General features: G+C 40.8%; 1 protein-coding gene across 1 annotated transcript in view; it reads left to right on the top strand.

Annotated features, from left to right (window-relative positions):
- Positions 1-24470, top strand: part of MPZL3 (myelin protein zero like 3) — a 35493-nt gene that overhangs the window by 3246 nt on the left and 7777 nt on the right. Inside the window, exons 2-5 of the mRNA XM_066245859.1 lie at positions 11094-11260; positions 14167-14377; positions 15596-15761; positions 16870-16933. Coding sequence (XP_066101956.1) covers positions 11094-11260; positions 14167-14377; positions 15596-15761; positions 16870-16933 — 608 coding nt within the window. The remainder of the gene's footprint in view (positions 1-11093; positions 11261-14166; positions 14378-15595; positions 15762-16869; positions 16934-24470) is intronic.

Raw genomic sequence — 24470 nt, 5'->3', positions numbered from 1 at the left:
ACGTTCATGAACATGGAGTTCAAACATATCAACAAGAAAGATCTTGTAGGTATGTAGGTTTATTAACGGTGTACTTACTATATATAGTTCAGTAACCAAATGTGCTCAGATTTTTTTTTTTTTTTTTTTTTTTTTTTTACAGAGGCAGAGATAGACAGGGACAGACAGACAGGAACGGAGAGAGATGAGAAGCATCAATCATCAGTTTCTCGTTGCGCGTTGCGACTTCTTAGTTGTTCATTGATTGCTTTCTCACATGTGCCTTTCCCGTGGGCCTTCAGCAGATCGAGCAACCCCCTGCTGGAGCCAGCGACCTTGGGTCCAAGCTGGTGAGCTTCTTTTTTGCTCAAGCCAGATGAGCCCGCGCTCAAGCTGGCGACCTTGGAGTCTCGAACCTGGGTCCTTCCGCATCCCAGTCCAACGCTCTATCCACTGCGCCACCACCTGGTCAGGCAGAATTTTTAATTTTTAAAAATACTTATTTGTTTTTATTCAGTGAGAGTAGGGGGGTAGAGAGACTCCTGCATGCACCCTAACTGGGACCCACCTGGCAAGCCCTCTAAGGGGAGATGCTTTGCCTATCTGGACAGTTTGCTTCATTGCTTGGCAACCAAGCTATCTTTAGCAACTGAGGCAGTGGCCAGGGAGCTATTCTCAGTGCCTGGGCCCATGGCTGTGGGAGGGGGAGAGAGGGAAAATGGGGAGGGGTGGAGAAGCAGATGGTTACTTCTGTATGCCCTGACTGAGAATAAAACCCAGGACATCCACATGCCAGGCCCATGCTCTACCACTGAGCCAACCAGCCAGGGCCAGAATTTTTCATTTTTATGTTTATTTTGTAAAAATTTTTGTCTTATAAAAAGGAAATTGTTGTTTTGGTTCAATGGAATAAATATTACTGAGCATCCACAATGTGCTAGGTTCTGTTTTGATTAGCTTAGCCTCTGTTGCAGAAGACAGGCAAGTCAACAGATTTTAGAATTTTGTACTAAGAGGCATGTTTCTGTTATGCACTAGAAACCATAGGTGCACAGAAGAGGGCCCTTAATCTGCCATGAGGATACAAGGAAGACTTCCTGAAGGTGTCATCAAAATTGAATCTTTTTGTTTTTTATATTTCTTTAGAGTACAGAATTGCTCTTTAACAGCTTTATTTCCAGTATTTAAAAAAAATTATTTTTAATTTGTTGGGATGACATGGTTCGCCAAACCATATAGGTTTCAAGTGTGTAACTCAATATAACACCATCTATACACTGCATTGTGCACCCCCCGTCCATAGCAAAGTCTCTTTCTGCCCTCATTTCCCCCCAACAGTGCCCTCCTCCATCTACCTCCACCATCCCTTCCTTTCTGGCTATTGCTACTCTGTTGTCTGTGTTTTATGTATTATTTATGTATATTTTTTGGCTAATTCCTTCACCTTTCATCCAGTTACCTCACTCTCCTTCTCTCTGACAGCTGTCTGTCTGTTCCATTCCTATTTCTGTTTTGTTCATCAGTTTATTGTGTTCATTAGATTCCACATATAAGTGAGATCATACGGTATTTGTCTTTCTCTGCCTGGTTTATTTCACTTAGCACAATAATTTCCATGTTCATCCATGCTGTGGCAATCATTGCCTTCTTTTTACTGCCGCATAGTATTCCACAGCTTTTTATCTATTCATCCAATTATGGTTACTTGGGTTGTTTCCAGAAATGGCTATTGTAAATAATGCTGCAATGAACTTGGGGTTACATATATTCTTTTGAATTAGTGTTTCGGTATTCTTAAGATATACAGTGTGTACATAAAGTCATGGTGCACTTTTAACCAGTCACAGGAAAGCAACAAAAGACGATAGAAATGTGGAATCTGCACCAAATAAAAGGAAAACCCTCCCAGTTTCTGTAAGATGATGTGGCAGCATGTGCGCATGTGCAGATGATGAATTAACACCGTGTATACAGTGGAGCAGCCCATGGCCATGCCAGTTGAGATGTGGATGGTAGGTACAGAGGAAAGTACAGTGTGTTCTGTGGCTCACTAAAATCGAATCCTTGACCAAAGTGCAATGTGAATATCGGCACATTTATAACAAAGTGCCACCACATAGGAATAACATTACTCGGTGGGATAAGCAGATGAAGGAAACCAGCAGTTTGGTGGAGAAACCCCATTCTGGTAGGCCATCAGTCAGTGATGAGTCTGTAGAGGCTATACGGGATAGCTACCTAAGGAGCCCTAAAAAATCTGTGCATGAGCCCACATCGAACTGCACTGAATAGGTATGAAACTGGGAGAGTTTTCCTTTTATTTGGTGCAGATTTCACATTTCTATCATCTTTTGTTGCTTTCCTGTGACTGGTCAAAAGTGCACCATGACTTTACAGACACACTGTATTCCCAGAAGTGGGATAGCTGGGTCAAAAGGCGGAGCCATTTTTAATTTTTTAAGGAAACTCCATACTGCTTTTCCACAGTGGCTGCACAAGTCTGCATTCCCACCAGCAGGGAATTCCCACCACTAGGGTTCCCTTGTCTCCACATTCTCACCAGGACTTGTTTGTTGATATGTTGATAAGTGCCATTCTGACAGGTGTGAGGTGATATTCATTGTGGTTTTAATTTGCATCTCTGATGATTAGTGTTGTTAAGCAATTTTTATATGCCTATTGGCTGTGTGTATGTCCTCTTTGGAAAAGTGTCCCTTCATGTCCTTTGCCCATTTTTTAAGTGTATTGTTTATCTTTCTGGTGTAGAGTTTTATAAGTTCTTTATAAATTGTGGTTATTAACCCCTTGTCTGATATCAGCAAATATGTTCTCCCATACAATGGGTTGTCTTTTCATCTTTTCATTTTGTTGATGGTTTATTTTGCTGTGCAAAAGCGTTTTAGTTTGATGTAGCCCCATTTGTTTATTTTTAACTTTGTTTCACTTACCCTTGGAGATATATCAGCAAAAATACTGCTACAAGAGATATTTGAGAGTCTACTACCTATGTTTTCTTATAGGATTTTTATGGTTTCATGACTTGCATTTAAGTCTTTTATCCATCTTGAGTTTATTTTTTGTGAATGGTGTTAGTGGTCTAGCTTCATTTTTTTGCATGTACCTGTCCAATTTTCTCAACACCATTTATTGAAGAGACTATTTTTTCTCAGTTTTATACTCTTGCCTCCTTTATCAAGTATTAATTAACTATATAGGTGTGGGTTTATTTCTGGGTTCTCTATTCTGTCCCATTGATCTATATACCTGTTACTATGCCAGTACCAGGCTGTTTTGATTACAGTGGACTTGTAGTATAGCTTGATATCAAGTAGTATGATACCGTCCACTTTGTTCTTCATTATCAAGATTGCTGAGGCCATTTGGATTCTCTTTTGGATCCATATAAATTGTTAGAATATTTGTTCTAGATTTGTGAAGTATGCCATTGGTATTTTAGTAGGAATTGTGTTGAACCTATAGATTGCTTTGTGTAGTATGGACATATCAATGATGTTAATTCTTCCTATACATGAACATGGTGTGTGCTTCCACTTGTTTGTATCTTCCTCAATTTTTTTTTCAATGTTCTATAATTTTCTGAGTACAAGTCTTTTGCCTCCTTGTTTAAATTTATTCCTAGGTACTTTGTTGTTGTTGTTGCAGTAGTAAATGGGGTTGTTTCCTTAACTTTCTTTCTGATAGTTCATTATTGGTATATAAAAACGCCACTGATATCTGAATATTAATTTTGTATCCTGTTACTTTGCTGAATTCATTTATTAGGTCTAGTAGTTTTTTGGCAGAGACTAGGGTTTTCTATATACAGTATCATGTCAGCAATGACACTTTTACTTTTTCCTTTCCGATTTGGATGCCTTTTTTTCTTTTTTTTTTTTGTCTGATCAAAATTAAATCTTAAAAGAAGAATGAAAGTTACTTATAGATAAAAGAGTGAGGAAAATTCCAGAGATACAGAAGAACATAAACAAGACATGGAGACATAAAATACCTTTCCAAGCAAATTTTCTGAAATTTACTTTGATTGAGTTAGCTTAAAGCATACAGGGTTACTTCCAAACATACCTCTGTGGGCAGGAGGCTGGTGTGCTAAAGTCAGCTCCAAATGGCTTTCAAGGGCTGATTATGCACATCTCTTCCTAATTCAGCATTGGAGGCTGCCTTTGTAGCTTGAAATTAGCCATGGTGAAAATATTTTATTACAGAAATTGTCAAAGCCTACATATCTGATTTTTTTTCCTTTAGCTGTTTATCAGCACACCTGTGGAACTAATGATTGGTTTGGTCCAGTCTGGGTCCTTCGCTGAGCTGGGAGTAGGGTCAGTTGCTAGTTATTCTTAGTTTGCTCCTCTCTCACTAGGTCCTTTACTTCCCTTTTCTGTTCTTCTCTACTCCCTGGAAAGCTGATCCTTTAGATTGCATCAGCCAGGCTTGCTTTCTGTGGCTCTCACTTAGGTTTGGTCAGTGGGAGGCATTGGCAGATTAGAGGGCAGGAGGTGAAAGACATCAGGGCATTTCCTCCCTACTCCCTCCTTGTCTTAGTGCATGATCTATAGTGGCTGTGTCCCTCTGTGGCTACAACTTCTATCAGGTAGCCATAGCTCTATACCATACCAGGCTCTGGTAACACCATTTCCCCCTTTGCTCTTTCAGGCTTGGGGATGGCAAAGGCTTTATGCCTTTGTTGACTTCCTTTACCATGAGAAAAGTCCCTTTTGGAAAGTAGTCCATACAATTTTCAAAGTTGCTGCTGATTGTGCCTTCTCTTTCCTGCATGGACCAGCATCTTTCCCCAAGCTCTTGGGCCACATTGAAAAGGTTGGAGAGCCAAATAAAATTTGTATTGTTAGGAAAGGAGATAGGGGGAATGGATAGAGCTGGCAACAAATAAAAGCTCACTACCTTCAATTTGAGATCCTGTTGTGGTGATATTCAATGGTATATCCAATAATATTTGGATACTCAGAGGCAAGTCATGGCTAGCAATATAAATTAGGGAATCACTAGCCTATTAGCAGTTATTAAATCTATAAAAGTGGATAGGATTGTCCAAGGAGAATGTGTTAAATGAAAGATCATGGACTTATGGTGGAACTCTAAGGAACACCCGTGTTTAAGGGGTGGGTAGGAAAGGGGGATCCTTAAAAAGAGATTTGACAGGAATTTGTGTGTGTGTGTATGTGAATATATAACACAATCAGTGTGGACGGTTGGTTGGAGGGAGACTAGTGAGATTCTGATTTATAACTCTCTAATCCATATTCTTTGTTCTAAACTGTTTGACACACAGAGAATAAATATTTTACACTTTGTAAAAGGCCAGAGAATAAATATTTTACACTTTGTGGACTACATGGTCTCTTGCAACCACTCAACTCTACTGGAATAGCACAAAAGCATTCCGACACAGTATGTCAATGAGTCAACATGGCTGTGTTCTAATAAAACTTTTTGTATGGCCCTGGCCGGTTGGCTCAGTGGTAGAGTGTCGGCCTGGCATGTGGAAGTCCTGGCTTTGATTTCCAGCCAGGGCACACAGGAAAAATGCCCATCTGCTTCTCCACCCTTCCCCCGCTCCTTTCTCTCTGTCTCTCTCTTCCCCTCCTGCAGCCAAGGCTCCATTGGAACAAAGTTGCCCCAGGCACTGAGGACGGCTCCAGCCTCAAAGGAGCAATGCCCTAGATGGGCAGAGCATCGCCTCCTGGTGGGCATGCCGGGTGGATCCCGGTCGAGCGCATGTGGGAGTCTGTCTCATTCCTCCCCACTTCTAACTTTGGAAAAATACAAAAAACCCCACATTTTTTGTAGATGTTGAGGGCTATATTTGGCCTGTGTGTCATAGTTTGCCGACCCTTCCCTAAACCAGCTACCTCCTTGAATCATCCCTTGTGTATCTCAAAGGCACCTTAAATTTATCCACAATCAACTTATATTCTTTCCTTCCAAGCTTAGTACTTTTCTAGTCTTCCCTGGATGTGTCAGTGAACAGTATCACCCAGTCAGGAACTGGGGGGTCATCCTTGACACTCTTCTTTTTCTAACATTCCATGTCCGATCCATCACCAATTCTTGCTGATTTTACCTTGTAACTATTGTTGTCTTCCTAGTTCTCTCCTGCCCGCTCCCACTATCTTAGATCAAGCTATTCTTATTTCTCACTTGACTATGGTAGTTGCCTCCTAAATGATCTTATTATATTCACTCTTGGCTCCCCCTGATTGTCTTCCCTAGAGTAATCTTTTAAAAATGCAAGCTTTATCATATCTTTTAATCACTCAGTATCACATCTATGTATTTTTTTTTATGTGAGAGGAGGATAGATAGACTCTATCCTGGACCCTGACCAGGATCCACCTGGCAGCCCCCGTCTAGGGCTGATGCTTGAATTAACTGAGCTATTTTTAGTGCCTGAGGCTGCCGCTCAGACTAGCCAGGCTGTCCTCAGCACCTGGGGCCAATGTTCAAACCAGTTGAGCCACTGGCTGTGAGAGGGAAAGAGAAAGAAGGGGGAGAAGAAGGGGAAGAGAAGCAGATGGTCGCTTCTCATGTGTGCCCTGATTGGGGATGGAATCTGGTACATCTGCATGCTGGGCCAATACTCTATCCACTGAGCCAAGCAGCCAGGGTCCACATTTATGTATTTTTCACAGCTTTCCATTTCTCTAAGAATAAGGAACCAAATTTTTAACTTCCTTCTTACCTCCTAGCCATACCTCATTTCTCTCTCTTTGTGTTGCAGCCATACTGCCTTCATTTCAGTTCTCTGACTTGACTGTACTCCTTGGCACAAACCTTTACGCATGCTGCTCCTTTGCCTGGAATACTCTCATTACCTATTACCCTTCAGAACTCATCTCAAAAGTAACTTTTTCAGGGATGCTTTCATTAACCCTACATTGACAAGTACAGTTCTCATAGCCTCTCTCTTTGTTTTTTCTTCACAGTGCTTATTAGAGCTTGTCATTATACATTTGTCTTTATGATTTGATAAATATATGGAACTTATGTATTTTAAGTTCCAAAGCAGGGAGTGTATTTGGTTGGCTCACATTTAATTCCATGCTGAGAGGGTGGCACAGAACACTGCTCAATGAATACGTGTATGAAGATTGAGTGAATGAGTGAGAGAATTTGTCATGGAAGCCTTGGTATAGAGAAGGTAAAGCAGTCCCTGCTGCAGAGAGAGCCAGTAAAATCAGGGTAGAAAAGTACCTACTGGGGTTTTAATTCCTTATATTTTGCAGTTTTAAGACCTGATGCCCTTTATCAGAAGTGGCAGTAGAATCCAGCTTGTACTGAAGGGTCCAGCAGTGGATGGGATGGGAGAAAATGATATTAGGTGTAGAAGCGGGCTTAGAAAGGAAAGAGAGAGGAGTAGTTGGTAATGAATAGTATTCCAGGGTTAGGGGAAGATTGTTGTTGTTTTGTTTGTTGTGATTTATTGGTTTGCTTGTTTTTAAGGATGAGAGAGACTTCTTTGTGTTTAGAGAATGAGAATAGAGAGTCTCTCTTGGAAGGGAGAGGTTGAAGATAGTAGAGAGGGTTTTTGTGCTAGAGCAGGACTTGGAGGGGACTGGTCGAGGGCTGAGCAGAGGAGTTGACCTTGCATAGGAAAAGGGGCACGGCACCCTATGAGATTGGAAGTAAGGATAAATGCAGATGCAGGATGTTGTGTGGCTGGTCAGTGTGTATGGCCTCAAGTTTCTTGAATAAGTAAGAGGAGACATTTTCTTCTGAGAATGAGGGGCTTGTAGGTATACAGAGGATGAAAGAGAATTGCAGAGTTTGAGGATTCAGAACAAGGAGCTAACTAAGGCTGGGTAAAGGGCCATCAGTCTTCATTAATGGCTCAGCTATGGATGAAATCCATGAATTTCTTATGGTAACTATCTGTGCAGTTTTGTGATTTTCCTCCTTCATTGTACCCCAGCAATAGCCTAGGAGTGGTCACATAGGCGTGTAGGGGTCTTAGTAATGTTAAAAAATACTGTAAAGGAGGGATAGGAAGAGAGTGGGTGACTATAGAGTGCACTTTATTCCTGTACTAGAATTTCTGGTGACCTGTCCACTTTTTTCTTTCAGTCACTTTCTGCCTACTCCCCTCCTTCTGAATTTTGCCCTCAAGGTCATTGCATTAACCTGACCAGGCGGTGGCGCAGTGGATAGAGCGTCAGACTAGGATGCGGAGGACCCAGGTTCGAGACCCCAAGGTCGCTAGCTTGAGCATGAGCTCATCTGGTTTGAGCAAAGCTCACCAGATTGAACCCAAGGTCGCTGGCTCGAGCAAGGGGGTACTCATTCTGCTGAAGGTCTGCGGTCAAGGCACATATGAGAAAGCAATCAATGAACAACTAAAGTGTTGCAACGAAAAACTGATAATTGATGCTTCTCATCTCTCTCCGTTCCTATCTATCCCTATCTATCCCTCTCTCTGTCTCTGTAAAAAAGAAAAAGAAAAAAAGATTGTTGCATTAATGGAGGAAGTTGTCTTTTGAAACTGAGTGTAGTCAATGGTATATGTACTTGAGTAGCATTACGTGCTACATGTAATGAGATCATTGAAAAAGGAACAGTGACCTGCATCAAGGAATGGGGTCGGCCCCACCGGGGGCTGATAGTTGAGCTGGGTTTTGAACCTATGTGAGCACCCAGCTCACATGTGGGGGATGTCGTGTGGGGAAAACAACCCAGACAGGATTGGTAGGGATGGGGAGAGCCTTCCAGACAAAGACATTCCAAAAAAGGCACAGTAGTGTGACAGGACATAGTAAATTTAGGAGATGGAAGAACATTCAAGGCATGGTGAAGGGGATGGGATGGGTAGGTGGGTGAAGAAGCAAAAGTTTGGGACCAGATTGTCCCTATTTGGGTTTTATTCTATAGCCCAATAGAGAATTATTGAAGGATTTTGAATATTTATGGTATTTATTTTAATGATAGTAGCTAACATTTATTGAAGGTTTCTATTTCAGGTGCTTTGCTAAGTATTTTGTGGTTGTCTTATATAATCTTATTAGATCCTCACAGGGACCCAGTGAAGTAGATCTTATTATTCCCATTTACCAAGTGAGGAAATAGAAGGTTGAACTGATTAGGTAACTAATCAAGTTCTTATAGCTAGAAAGTAGCTGGTCTAGAAGTTGAAATCCAGGTCTATCTAATTCTAAATCCATATTTAAAAATCTCTCTACTGTACTTATGTTTTAGAATAAAGGAATGGAGTATAGGGAGAGTGTAGTTTATCCATTTACACCTTCCTTTTTAAAGAACTGGATCAGGAGTGAGGACTCAGAAGAGAGCAGGTACCGAGGGACGAAAGCTTTTCAGGCAGAGGAATGGCATTTGCAGAGGCTTGGAAGGAATGATAAGTTCAGCCTGGCAAAGTTAGAGAGGATGCTATTCATGAACCAGAAGTAAGTGTCATCTTTGGGATGGGTCATATTCTTATTAGAGTTGTGAGCTCAGTCTTGAGCTCCTCCTTTAAGAGGAATGTGAACAGACCAGATTGTCTAGAGAGGAGCAAGAAAAATGATTCAAAGCAGCAGAAATAAAGGAGTGGAATGGATGACTCATAACTGGGTCTGTGATAGGAAGGGTTGGGAGAGACCGGCAGAACCGAAGAAGTGGCAATAATGATGATGAAACTATCTAACATGTACTGAGCATTTACTCTGAGTTAGTTAGGCTTCTCAGTGTTGTACATGTTTTAACTCATTTATTCCTCACAACGAGCTTCTAAGATAAGTGCTATTCTCATTCTTACCAAAGTGAGAAACTGAAGACGTAAAGAAATGTGCTAAGACCACAGAGCCGGCAAATGGTAGTACTGGAGCCTTTACTGGAGGACTCTTATGTTTTCAGGACAGTGCATGGGTTTGCTGTCTTTGAGACCTTGCTGCTCTGTTTGCCTTTAGCCTGCCAGAAGAATCATGACTTACTTTCTTAGAAAAGGAAGCAGGAAAAATAAAACACTGGAGGCTTACTTTCCTAAAAAATGGCTCCCTAGTGGGGGAGATAAATTTCTACTCGCCATTCTCTGAAAGCAGAGGGGATTGGTTAGAAGTTGGTGCCAACTTCTTTGGGGTAGTAGAGTGTCAAAATTGGATAATGTGGTGGTTTTGGAAAGAGTAAGTCTCTTGGGAATTTGAATATGATATTTTAATTTTACATTTTAGAAGGCATTAAGTTGTTCTATTTTCCTTTCCCTGATTTACTTTTAATGGATGTGTGATTCGTTAACCTATTTTAAGAAAGGAAAAAACAAAACAAAACTAGATAGCACCTTTGGCAGTTTTATAAGATTCTTTGAAAAAGAAACATACTGTTCTTATTTTCTGTTCCCATTTTGCTAGTAGTTGAGGCAGTGGTTAACTCTCGGGTTACAACCTTGCTGTACTTGGGGTAAGCCCCTTAGTCCAGTGGTCCCCAACCTTTTTTGGGCCACAGACCAGTTTAATGTCAGAAAATATTTTCATAGACTGGCCTTTAGGGTGGGATGGATAAATGTATCACGTGACCGAGACAAGCGTCAAGAGTGAGTCTTAGATGGATGTAACAGAGGGAATCTGGTCATTTAAAAAAAATAAAACATCATTCAGACAAATATAAATAAAATGGAAATAATGTAAGTTATTTATTCTTTTTCTGCGGACCGGTACCAAATGGCCCACAGACCGGTACCAGTCAGCGGCCCGGGGGTTGGGAACCACTGCCTTAGACCACAACAGCTGACATATATTGAGAGAGAGAGAGAGAGAGAGAGAGTGAGTTTTGGGAGAGTGACTGGTGTTTTAGTCTCTTGTGGGCTGACCTGCTTGTTTAACCACAAGTCTGTATTTAGAAAAATGTTGTTGCAACCAGTTTTTGAATTTTTATCCAAACATTCATCCTCTGATTTAATATTGTAAAATGATAAAAATAGTATCCTTGAGTAACATAGACATTCATTCCTTGTCCCTTTGAACTTGTGTGAGAAGGTATTTATTGCTATGGTTTTTATGAAAGCCCTAAACATGATAACATCTTTATATTGTTTAATCATTTGTATATTCCACCCGAATGAAAACACTTTAAATGTTTGGGGTTGCTTTGATTAGGTGCTCACATTGTCCTTTCCTTGGACATTAAAGTGGATGCTCATGTTCGGGGTTATGTTGGAGAAAAGATCAAGCTGAAATGCACTTTCAAGTCGACTTCCTCTGTTACTGACAAACTCACCATAGATTGGACATACCGCCCTCCCAGCAGCAGTCGCACAGAATCAGTAAGTGTATATTTAAAATAAATTTCTGGCCCTGACTGGTTAGCTCAGTCGGTTAGAGCATTGTCCTGAAATGACAAAGTGGTAGGTTTGGTCCCTGGTCAGGGCATACATGGGAAGCAACCAAGGAATGCACAACTGAGTGGAACAACAAATGAATACTCCCCTTCCCCCTCTCCTCTCTCCCTTTCCTCTCTCTGTCTCTCTAAAAATCAATTAAAAAAAAAATCCCTGGCCAGATAGTTCAGTTGGTTGGAACGTCGTCTGGAAGTACAGAGTTGCTGGTTTGATCCCCGGTCAAGGAACATACAGTAACAGCTCAATGTTCCTGTCTCTGCTTCCCTCTTCCTGCCGGTCTCTTAAATGAAACAAAACAACAAAAACAAACAAAACTCTCCTTTGAGTCTTCTGTGGTCAACACCTCTGAAATCTTATTCCAAGTCCCATGTACTCCTTAGGTCTTCTCATCTTAGAATAGGAGATGATCTTTTACTCTACCTGACATTCATTTGGTCATATAAGTCTTTTTATTCTTCTCTGTAAGAATTTTGCAAATAAGCTATAGAAAAAATGGTCAGAAATTCAGAGAAAATGTGGTTTAGTTTTGTTTCCTCTTTGTTGTTTCTTTTTGCATGGCTTCATAGCTTTATTTTCAGATTCCTTATACTGAAAAATGGCACCTCCTAGACTGTTGGATAGAAAAATTTCGTAGGTTCCAGGTTTAGACATTTTTTTTCCTAACGCTGCTCATTTCCTGTCACGTGAAGTTGTCTCAGTGGGTGTATCTGCTTCTTTATCTATACTCTGTAGATTTATCTTGGCATTTTCTCCAAACTGTGTAAACATCTGCACTGATTTATATTATTCCCTTAGAAGGAAATGGTGGCACCTTATGTTGATGACAGATGGTCTTGCAATATTAGCAGCAGTATACTTTAGTCACACATATAAAACACATTCATGGTTCAAATCCTGTTGGGGATGTCTGACTGAAGATAGCCATGCTATAAAATACCCTTTCTCTTTGTGCTTCCAGCAGTATCCTTAGCTCAGGAGAGATGCTATCAAGAATGTGGATGTCATGATTATATATAAGATTGTATATTTGAAGTACCTGTTGTTTGTTTTTTCTGTTTCCTTCATTGGAAAAACTTCCAGTTTGATTTTAATGTATATCTTTGAGTTTTGCATTAGGAGCTGTTATTGAATGTCATGTAGCTTGGGGGTCGGTAGGTGACTCCAGTGAAGGAAGCTAGGCTCTATTCATGGTCCTTTTTTTTTAGATTTAAAATAGTTCACTTTATTTTGATAGGTTGGAAACTATGGCTAGCCTTACTGGCTTTGCCTCTGTGGCCAGAAGTAGGAGAGAGAAAGCAATGGCGATTTTTTTCGGTCAGTAACTATGCAGATTTTTTTGGGTCAGAAACCTTAAATGCCAACAGCAAGCTGTTCTCACATGGCGCTATTCTCTGTAAGGCTGGTCAAAGTTGGAATTAGTGGATCTTAAAAGTCACATAATATTATGTTGCAGTTATGTGGTCAGTCGGGGTTCTGTGAGACTAATCAGTTAGCAAGCATTGGAGTCTCACTAATTTCAATTGGAATTAGAGGTTAGATTCATCTCGAAGATACACAGTAGGCTTTGTTTTATCAATAAGGAATTCCACACCCTTTTATGTTGATGCTGGTAATCAGCAGAAGGCATTCTTTACCTCCCTTTTTGGAACACATATTATTTTGTTACACATATTATTATTTCTTAATATCTGTATTTTCCACCAGGCTGCAAATTCCATGAGAACAAAGACTGTGCTTGTTTGGCTTCCACTATATCCTTTTGCTTAAACACGGTGCCTGGCTCATAGTACGTGTGCAGTAAATATTTGTTGAATGAATGCATGACCAAATGAACCAATAAGTGATTCAGCATCTTCTTTGGGAAGTTGCTATTCAAAATTGGGAAATTGTTCTTAAGTGGTGAGGTACCAAGTAAACAAAGAAAGAGGAAAGCCTTGACTCTTGTGTAAGAGAGAGAGATCGAGATCATATTGTGTTGTAGTACCTGCTGGGCCTACCACCAGATATAGTTAGGTGCTTTTGGTGATGAAGTATCTGATCACTTCCCTGAAGCAGCTTCATTTTAATTCAGCATATATTCATTGAGTACTGATCATGCATTTGACTTAGGATTTTTGTTTATTGCTTAGATAGATAACTTGAGACTCAAGTCTTGATTACATTATGCCCTCCTGGTGATTTTTGAGAATATACAAAAATCTCCCCTTTCCCATTTAGTAGCTCTGTGCTTTTGAGTGACTCACTTAGTTTTTTGTTTTTGGCCTTGTTTGGGCCCTTTCTATAAACTTGAAACAGTCTACTTACCCCATATATTGTTGTCATGAGACTCAAATGACTAAATGCATAGAAATCATTTGCAAACCAAACTAGGCTACTTTGGAATAGGGTTTCTCAATTTTGGTACTGTCAACATTTTAAGCTGGATAATTCTTTGTTGTAGGGACTGTTCTATGCATTGTAGAATTTTTAGTAATATCCTTGATCTCTACCCACTAGATGCCAGTAGCATTCCCCCTAGTTTTGACAACCAGACATTGCTGAGTGTCCCCTGGAGGGCACCATGTCCCCGGCTGATAATCACTGCTTTAGGACTTCAGGGAGAATCTAGAAGAGGTTCCAGAGTTAGGGCACCAAGATCTTTTATCAGGCCTTTTTCTGATGTTCCATCAACCTGTCTTTTAACCTAAGGGATGGAGGTGAACAAAGCATAGAAATTGCCCAACTGAGAAAACCCATTATACATTTGTATTTTACTTTAGACCTATTAAGCTTTAGATTTTTATTGCATTTTCCAAATTAACTATTTTTTTCTCATGGTATTGCTTTCTTAGATTTTTCATTATCAGTCCTTCCAGTACCCAACCACAGCAGGCACATTTCGAGATCGAATCTCCTGGGTTGGAGATGTGTACAAAGGGGACGCATCCATAAGCATAAGCAACCCTACCATAAAGGACAATGGGACATTCAGCTGTGCTGTGAAGAATCCCCCAGACGTGCACCATAATATTCCCATGACAGAACTAATAGTCACAGAAAGGGGTAAGCTACCTGTCAGCAGCCTTCTTCTGCACGACTCGGTGACTACTATGGTGCTTTCTGGAGAGACCCATGATAAGCAAAGCTACCTATCTCTGTAAGCCAGCTGGTCTTTGGAGCATTCTGCCATCCTGAATTGTCTATTAGGATGACTTTTTTAATCTTTATTTTGCAAACTGAAGTTTTTCTTCAAATATTGTCATAGTTTCTCCATTCTTGCCTTCTCCCTTTTTTTACTTCAGGGGACCAGAGGTCTTGTGGGATGTATGTCAAATCCTTGAATAAATGGAGGGTTGTTATTTCTGTGAGATAGAGGTCATTCTGGTTTTCCTAATTTGTTCATAGCATCAGTTACGAGACAGTGTTCTTGTCTGCGTCCTTAAAGGGTACCCTCCACCCCAATAATGGATACAGCATGTGTCTTTTATGTTGCAAAGACCAGCGGTTTCCTTTTAGTATGAAACGGAGAGTAGGATAAAGACAACTTTTTTCCCCACATTATTCCCTCTTAACTATGAGTGGTCATTCTAGTCTTTAGTTGAATTTGAACCAAAGACTTAGAGATACAGGAGTACATTATTATTATTACTTTTTAAGACAATAACCTTTAAGTTTCAAAGACATGAGCACATTCCTACCGGTGGTGGGAATAGAAACTGATATTGTTTTTCTGGAAAACAGTTCTTAGTATGAATCAGATGCCTTAAAAGTATACATTCTTTAACCTAGAATTCCATTTTAAAATTTTATCTTAAAGAAATAGAGTTAAACATGAAGATTTATGTACAAAGATGATCATCGTCATATAACTCATATTTCAAAGAATGAGAGGACTGATTCATTAAACTTCTCAATATGATGAATACCTTGCAGCTATTAAAAAACATCTGGAAGTAACTTTTAATAGACATGGAAAATACTTATCATATATTGAGTAAAACAAGAGGTTAGAAATAATATGTAAAATACGATTTATACTTTAAAAAATATACACTGCCCTCCCTAGATGCAGACCCATATAAACACTAATGTGTTAATCCTAGGTAGTAGGATTATAGGTAAATTTTCATTCTCTTTTTGTTTATGTTTTCTACCTTTTCTACATTGGATCTATTTCTTTTGTAATGAGAAGAAATGCAAGAGCAAAAGTAAAACCTATCTTATGTCAAGGGAAACATTTTGCATGTCTCTCTCTTTTACCTTCTCTTTTTCCTCCTCTAGGTTTTGGCATTATGCTCTCCTCTGTGGCCCTTCTTTCCATTCTTGTCTTCATTCCCTCAACTGTGGTGGTTGTTCTGCTGCTGGTGAGAATGGTGAAGAAGTCTACGGGGCTGAAGAAGAGGAGCAAATCTGGCTATAAGAAGTCATCTATTGAGGTTTCAGATGAGTAAGTCCAGCTGGAGCCCTGAGCGGTAAACCCATTGCCTCTTCAGATCCCTGCTTTGTTGCTAGTACCCAGGTCCCTAGCCATGTCTTCCTTTCTTCCAGGCTGTGTTAATTTCTGCAGGTGAAACTTCATTTTGATGAGAATAGTTCTGCTGAAGGAAGGTTGAATAGTTCTTGGTAGGAAAGTTGAAAGTGAAGCCTGTGGATATTGATTTGGAGAGAGATGGAGGGGTTTGATAGTATGGTCCTAGTTTCCTGCTTTGGAAATCAGATGGTATGATTATTTGGTTCTGAATGTAAATTCTGAAGTGGATGTCCCATTCTTTCAAAATTAACAGGAAATTTCAAGTCCCATTGCTTCCTTCCATTTCTTCTCATTCAGTCTGCATTCCAGCTACAGTTAGCTTATTTTTCTTTGCTCATTCAGGTCATACTTCATCCCCTCTCCACATACTTTTCTCTCACCTAGAATCCCCTCATTGAGCATTTTCCCCTTTTTAACCTGGAATACTCTTCTTCCTTATCCTCCAAGACCAAGTTGCAGCGTCCCCTTTTCTTGAGTTTTCCTGAGTCCTACCAGGAGAACTGGTCACTCCCTCCTCTTTGCTGCCATAGCAGTTTGATCTAAACTTCATTAAAATATTTATCACACTGTATTATGACATACATGTTAAGTTTCAAAAGGTCTCTCTCCCCCATGAGACTGAACTCTTCAAGGGACTGTGCTTCATTAACATCTTTGTCCCCAGTCCAGAGCAATGCCACAGACATGCTTGGTGCTCAGTACATTTCCAAATGAATGACTGTGACTAGCTCCTATTTTTTGAGCACTTACTACATATATGCCAGGCACTGTGGTATGTGTTTTACATGTGTTTATTTTTTATTTACTCCTAACCACTGTCCTTTAAGCATAGCTGATAATACCTGCATTTTATGGATGAGGAAACAGGCTCATGGTGCTTAAGTAATTTGCCCTGTCATCCTGCTAATAAGTGGCTGAACTGGAATTTAATGCCAGACCTGTCTGACTTCAGCACCTGTGCTTTTAGCTGCTCCATTACAGTAAGCTAGTGACTGTTCTAACTTGGTTTGTTCTTTTTTTTCAGCACTGACCAAGAGGAGAAAGATGATTGCATGACAAGGCTTTGTGTTCGTTGTGCTGACTGCTTGGTAAGCCCATGCCATTTCTTCTGTTCCCTGTTCCTATTTCACTTTTTTGCTTACTTATGGGGTTACTGTGCAGCAGAGGGTATGCCCATAGGTCCAAAGCATGGTATCAACCAAAGTCTTCCTCCAAAGCATTTTGGTTTCATGAGACCCCGCCTGCAACTCTAATTGTTATTTTTTTGTTTTCTGTTGCATGGGCACAGAGCAGTATCTTTGGATTAGGGAAGGGAACTGTGTAGAACAGTCTCTGCTCACTGACAGAGAACATTCTGAGAGAGGAGTGTCTTTTGCTACTGAGGTCATGCCTGGAGACTCCTGTTGGCTGGATCTAGAGCCCTTTCTGTAGAGCCTCAGTCCCATCCCCCCCCTCCCAGGGAATTAGTGATAGAACCTTTTTGGTGATGGCTTTGTCAATAAGAAATACTCAGATTATAAAGCCAGAATTTTGATTTAAATTTCAAAAGGCCATCATCCTTCCCTTTTTGAGCTCCTGCTGTGACTGGTAGGCTTGTGTTGCTATCCCAGGATCCTAGGGAGAAGAAAGATTCTTTGATGTGGTAAAACTGGAAACAGGTCAAAAGCAACTTATGACCTAATAGAAAGCACACCTGTCATTTCTGGGTTTAAACTTGAGTCCTCTTTCTACTTATTTCCAAGCTCAGCAATTAACTAGATGACCGTGGCCTAATTACTCATTGCTGTGTTCTCTGTTTCTCTTTCTCGCATGTACTTGAGTATAATAGGTAGGAGAAGGGAAAGGTTGATAGTGCCAGTGGAGAGGATCTAATACCAAACCTTTAGGGTTTGGATATTTAGATAACACAAAAGAAGTAATTGTCTATAATATTATTATCCATGTTTCAGATATTAATTCATTCAAGTTATTCATTGAGCATCTGACATGTGCCAGATATGATTCTAGGTACTTAGGAAATAGTGAACAAAACTGACAAAAATCTTGGATGTCAAAAAACTTCCCATACATTCTATTTTATTTTTTTCTTTAGTTTATTATCAGTATTATTATATTTTTTTCTTTTTAAGTGAGAGGAGGGGAGATAGACAGATTCCCACATGCACCCTGATCAGGATCTACCAGGCATCCTCTGTCTGTGGCAGATGCTTGAGTCAACTGAGCTATTTTTAGCACCTGAGGCTGATTCTTGGACCAACCAAGCCACTGCCTGTGGGAGGGAAAGAGATAGAGAAGGGGGAGAGAGAGAGGGAGAGAGCAGCAGATGGTTGCTTCTCTTATGTGCCCTGACTGGAAATTGAACCTGGTATGTCCATATGCGAGACTGATGCTCTATCCACTGAGCCAACTGGCCAGGACCTTTTATTTTTCAATTACAGTGGATATACAATATTATATTAGTTTCAGGTGTACAACCCAGTGATTAGACATTATGTAATTTAATAAGTGATATTCCCAATAAATGTACCCACCTGCTACTATACATAGTTATCACAACATTATTGACTACATTCTCTGCTGTACTTGACATCCCCATGACTATTTTTATAACCTCCAATTTGTACTTCTTAATCCCCTCACGTTTTTCTCACAGCCCTCCAACCACCATCTCATCTGGCAACTGTCAAAATGTTTTCTGTATCTATGAGTCTGTTTCTCTTTAGCTTGTTCATTGATTTTGTTTTTTAAATTCAATTTTTGATAGTATGTATTTATTGCCATTTTATTATTCATATTTTTGATATTTTTTTCTTCTTCACCTTAAGACTTAACATTTTATGTAATACTGGTTTGGTGGAGATGAACTCCTTTAGCTTTTACTTGTCTGGAAAGCTGTTCTTCAATTCTTTTTTTTTTTTTTTTTTTTTTTTACAGAGACAGAGAGTCAGGGAGAGGGATAGATTGGGACAGACAGACAGGAATGGAGAGAAATGAGAAGCATCAATCATCAGTTTTTCGTTGTGACACCCTAGTTGTTCATTGATTGCTTTCTCATATGTGCCTTGACCACGGGCCTTCAGCAGACCAAGTAACCCCTTGCTCGAGCCAGCAACCTTGGGTCCAAGCTGGTGAGCTTTTTTTGCTCAAGCCAGATGAACCCGCGCTCAAGCTGGCGACCTCAGGGTCTTGAACCTGGATCCTCCGCATCCCAGTCCGACGCTCTATCCACTGCACCACCGCCTGGTCAGGCTGTTCTTCAATTCTTAATGATAGCCTTGCTGGGTAATCTTGGATGTAGGTCCTTGCTTTTCACCTCTTTGAACATTTAGTGCCAATCTTCTGTCCTGCAAAGTTTCTGTTGAGAAATCAACTGACAGTGTTATGGGAGCTCCCTTGTAGATAACTATCCAAAGTTTTTTTCTTGCTGCCTTTGAGATTCTCTTTTTGTGTTTAAACTTTTGCATTTTAATTATAATATCTTGGTGTGGGCCTCTTTGGGTTCATCTTGTTTGGGACTCTCTGCACTTCTTGGACTTGTATGTTTTATTCTATCATTATTATTTTTTTCATGCCTAATTTTTATTCTGGAATGTAAAGCTCTTTTTAAATTATAGTTGACATACATTATATTAGTTTCAGGCATGCAACATAGTGAGATTTCTCACATATATACATTACAAAGTAATCAACACAAAAAGTCCGCTATCAGGCCCTGGCCGGTTGGCTCAGCGGTAGAGCGTCGGCCTGGCATGCGGGGGACCCGGGTTCGATTCCCGGCCAGGGCACATAGGAGAAGCGCCCATTTGCTTCTCCACCCCCACCCCCTCCTTCCTCTCTCTCTCTTCCCCTCCTGCAGCCAAGGCTCCATTGGAGCAAAGATGGCCTGGGCGCTGGGGATGGCTCCTTGGCCTCTGCCCCAGGCGCTAGAGTGGCTCTGGTCTCCGCAGAGTGACGCCCCGGAGGGGCAGAGCATCGCCCCCTGGTGGGCGTGCCGGGTGGATCCCGGTCGGGCGCATGCGGGAGTCTGTCTGACTGTCTCTCCCCTTTCCAGCTTCAGAAAAATACAAAAAAAAAAAAAGTCCACTATCCATCTGTCACCATTAAAAGTCATTGTGATATTACTGACTTTGTTCCCTATGTGCTCCTTTACATCCCGGTGATTTATGTTACAACTATAAATTTGTACTTCTTAATCACCTTCACTTTTTTGCCTATACCCCAACCACACAACCTTCTAGAAACTATCAGTTTTTCTTTATCTATGAATCTATGTGTTTGTTTCATTTTTTTAGATTCCACACATAAGTAAAATGATACAGTGTTTGTCTTTCTCTGACATTTCACTTAGCACAGTACCCTCTAGGTCTATCCATATTGTCATAAATGGCAAGATTTAATTCTTTTTTTATGACTGAGTAATGTTCCAGTGTGTGTGTGTGTGTGTGTGTGTGTGTGTGTGTGTATCCACTTCTTTATCCAGTCACCTATTGATGAAGACCTAGGTTGCTTCATTATCTTGGCTATTGTAAATAATGTGGCAGTGAATATAGAGGTGTATATATCTTTTCAAATTAGTGTTTTGTTTTCTTTATATAAATACCCAGAAGTGGAATTGCTGGGTCCTTCTTTGTCTCTTATTATAGCCTTTGTTTTAAAGTCTATTTTGTCTTGATACAAGTATTGCTGTCCCAGCTTCCTTTTTTTTTTGTTTTTTGTTTCCATTTTCATGAAATATCTTTTTATCCCTTCACCTTCTGTCTATATGTGTCTTTTTATCCATTCAATCACCCTATGTTTTTTCAGTGGAACACTCAGTCAATTTATATTTAAGTAATAATTGCTAGGTATGTACTTATTACCATTTTCATTGTTCTCATACTAGATTTATAAATGATTGGTCTATCTTTACTATGTTTGCCTTTACTAGTAACTTTTTTCTTTTAAATATTTTTATATTTCTAATTTTGGCCTTTTCCTTTCCACTTAAAGAATTTCCTTTAACATTTTTTGTAATGCCAGTTTACTGGTGATGAACTCCTTTAGCTTTTGCTTATCTGTGAAAATCTTGATCTCTCCTTCAATTCTGAATGATAACCTTGCTGAATAAAGTATTCATGGTTGTAGGGTTTTTCCTTTCATCATGTTGAATATACCATGACACTCCCTCCGGCCTGCATAGTCTTACGAGTATTCCCTTGTATGTAACTAGTTGTTTTTCTCTTGCTGCTTTTAAGATTCTACCTTTATCTTTAACTTTTAACAATATAATTATAATGTCTCTTTGTATTCATCTTGTTTGAGACTCGGTGCTTCCTGGATTTGGATATCTGTTTCCTTAACCAGGTTAGGGAAGTTTTCAGTCATTATTTCTTCAGATAGGTTTCCTATCCCTTTCTTACTCTCTTCTCTTTCTGGGTCCCCTATTATTTGAATGTTAGTATACTTGATGGTGTTCCACAAGGCCCTTATGTTATCCTTATTCTATTTAATTATTATTTTTTTTTTGATCTTCCAATTGGGTATTTTCCATTATCCTGTATTCCTGATTGCTGATCCTTTCTTCTGTGTCATCTGATTTGATGCTGATTTCCTTCAGTGTATTTTTCATATCAATTGTTATATTCTTCAGTTCTGATAGGTTCATTTTTATAATTTTTATCTCTTTCTTTAAATTCTCATTGAATTTATCCACTTGTTGAGGAATTTACTGAACATCTTTATGACTATTGCTTTGAACTCTTTATCTAGTAGGCAGCTTACTTTATTTTAATTTAGTTCTTTTCCTGGGGTTTTGTTTGTTTGGAACATTCTTTTCTCTCATTTTATCTGTTTGTTTCTGGGTATGAGGAATGTAGGCTGAATCCCTAGTCTTGAAAAAGTGGCCTTATTTAGTAGATGCCTGTGGGGCCCAGTGGTGGAACTCCCTTGTCATCAGAGCCAGGTGCTCCAGAGGTGTTCCCTGGGTGGACTAGTGTGGTCTGCTGCTGTATCTGGGCCACAACTTCTAAGGACACACTGGCAGGTGAGGCTGGTCTCTGGCCTGCTGGCTGTGAGCCCTGGACACAACTGTCACAGGCTCACTAGTCACCAAAGCCTGTGCAGGGCAGGCTTTGGTGTGGCTGGCTGCAAGGCTCAGCCATGCTGTTGCAGACACACTGGTGTGTGCTGGTGCTGACTGAGGCTACCCAGTTGGTATAGCAAAACAAGAGTTACTTTGGAGGGATGCTAGCCTGGATGGGTCCTCAGGAAAACACCAGGGTGAGGTGAACAGTCTTTTCAAGGCTAATGGAGAATGTCAGAAATGGTGCCTGCCAGTGTCAGATCAGCTAGATTATGGCAGATGCCAGCACCTCTCAGGAGAAAGTTCCAACAAATTCCTGTCCCTCCAACACAGACCCTAAAATTAGTTAACATATCTCTTTCGTGTATGACCTAGGTGCTTTTCAAATGGCTGCCTCTGTCCTAGCACTCAGAAAGAATACAACCTGGGTTTCCTACAGCCTTCTGCCTCTCCCAGATGTAAGCCCCACTGTTTTTCAAAGCCAGGTGTTATGGGTGCTCCTCTTCCTGGTGCAGGTCTCCCAGGCTAGGGTCCAGACCCCTCACTCTCCAGGGATTACCTCCGCGGATGTAATATTCCTCCCACTTGTGAGTCACCACATGGGAATGTGGGGTAGGGTAGGACCTGACTAGACTTAGTCTCTACCCCTCCTACCCATTTCCATGTGTTCTTTTTTTTATATCTGGGGTGTAGAAAATCTGTTCTTTTAGTAGTTAGGTTGTTCTCAGAGATAGCTGTTCTATATGTAATTATAGTTTTGCTCAGTGAGAGGAGGTGAACTCAGGACCTTCTGACTTTGCCATCTTGAACTTGAAGCCAGGAGCCTTGGTCTTGAATGCCAATTTTGCTTGGCCATTAAACATTGTTCCTCATGGTTGGTGCACAGCCCCCACAGCAACCTGTCTTAGGATGGGATCGCCTCCATCATTATTTTCTTAAATAGGATGTCAATTCTTTGCTCTCTCTCTTCGTTTTGCACCATCATGATGGTGCAAAATGTTGGTATGCTTGAAGTTATCCTCGAGGCTCCTTATACTGTCCTCATTTTCTTGGATTCTTTTATCTTCTTGTTCTTCTTTTTTTTTTTAATTTTTATTTTATTCATTTTTAGAGAGGAGAGAGAGACAGAGAGGGAGAGAAAGGAGAGAGAGAGACAGAGAGAGAGAGAAGGGGGGAGGAGCTGGAAGCATCAACTCCCATATGTGCCTTGACCAAGCAAGCCCAGGGTTTTGAACCTGCGACCTCAGCATTTCCAGGTTGATGCTTTATCCATTGCGCCACCACAAGTCAGGCCTTCTTGTTATTCTGATTGGGTGTTTTCTGCTTCCTTCTCTTCCAAATCTCTGATTTGATCTTCTGCTTCATCTACTCTACTATTGACTTCCTGTAATATATTCTTTATTTCAGTTAATGTATTCTTCGTTTTTGACTGTTTTTTTTTAATGTTTTCTAGTTCTGTTTTTGTTTCCTATCTCTTTATTGAAGTTCTCACTGAGTTCCTCTATTCTTCCCCTAAGTTCATCAAGCATCTTTATAACCAGTGTTTTGTTTTGTTTTGTTTTTTGTATTTTTCTGAAGCTGGAAACGGGAGAGACAGTCAGACAGACTCCCGCATGCGCCCGACCGGGATCCACCTGGCACGCCCACCAGGGGCGATGCTCTGCCCCTCCGGGGCGTTGCTCTGCCGCAACCAGAGCCACTCCAGCACCTGGGGCAGAGGCCAAGGAGCCATCCCCAGCGCCCGGGCCATCTTTGCTCCAATGGAGCCTTGGCTGCGGGAGGGGAAGAGAGACAGAGAGGAAGAAGGGGGGGTGGAGAAGCAAATGGGCGCTTCTCCTATGTGCCCTGGCCGGGAATCGAACCCGGGTCGCCCGCACGCCAGGCCGACGCTCTACCGCTGAGCCAACCGGCCAGGGCCTATAACCAGTGTTTTGAACTCTGCATCTGATTGATAGCTTGTCTGCATTTTGTATAGTTCTTTTTCTGGAGTTTTTGTTCTGTTCTTTAGTTTGGGACATATTTCTTTGTCTCCTCATTTTGGCTGCCTTTCTGTGTTTGTTTCTGTGTATTAGGTAGAGGTGCTACATCTCCTGGGATTGATAGAGTGGCCTAATGTAGTAGGTGTCCTGTAGGGTCCAGTGACACAACCTCCTGGTTCACTTGAGCTGGGCATGTCAGGTGCAGCCCTTCCTCATGTGGGCTGTATACACCCTCCTGTTGTAATTGAGCCTTGATTGCTGTTGGCATGTCAGTGGGAGGGATTTATCCCCAGGCCGATCAGCTGCAAGGACTTGGTGTGATAACTGACCACCGCCTCTGACTACCATGGAGGATCAGCTGTGCAGAGGTCCACCCTGTGGAGCAGTACTTACTTTAGGCCAGGCTCTGATACCCATTGAGTCTTCCCCTTGAGCATGTCACTTATGGAGGTGTTGGGTGGTGCTTTGACATGGTCTGAAGCTGTCCACTGGGTTCGTTGGCTCTGGGACCTACTGGGAGATGTGGGTCAAGGTCAGCCACCATTTTTATTTTGTCTGGGGCCACCTGCCATGAGCTACAAAGCA

This window comes from Saccopteryx bilineata, chromosome 1 (assembly GCF_036850765.1).
Source record: "Saccopteryx bilineata isolate mSacBil1 chromosome 1, mSacBil1_pri_phased_curated, whole genome shotgun sequence".
Lineage (NCBI taxonomy): Eukaryota > Metazoa > Chordata > Mammalia > Chiroptera > Emballonuridae > Saccopteryx > Saccopteryx bilineata.
This window is presented reverse-complemented; position numbering and strand designations above follow the sequence as displayed.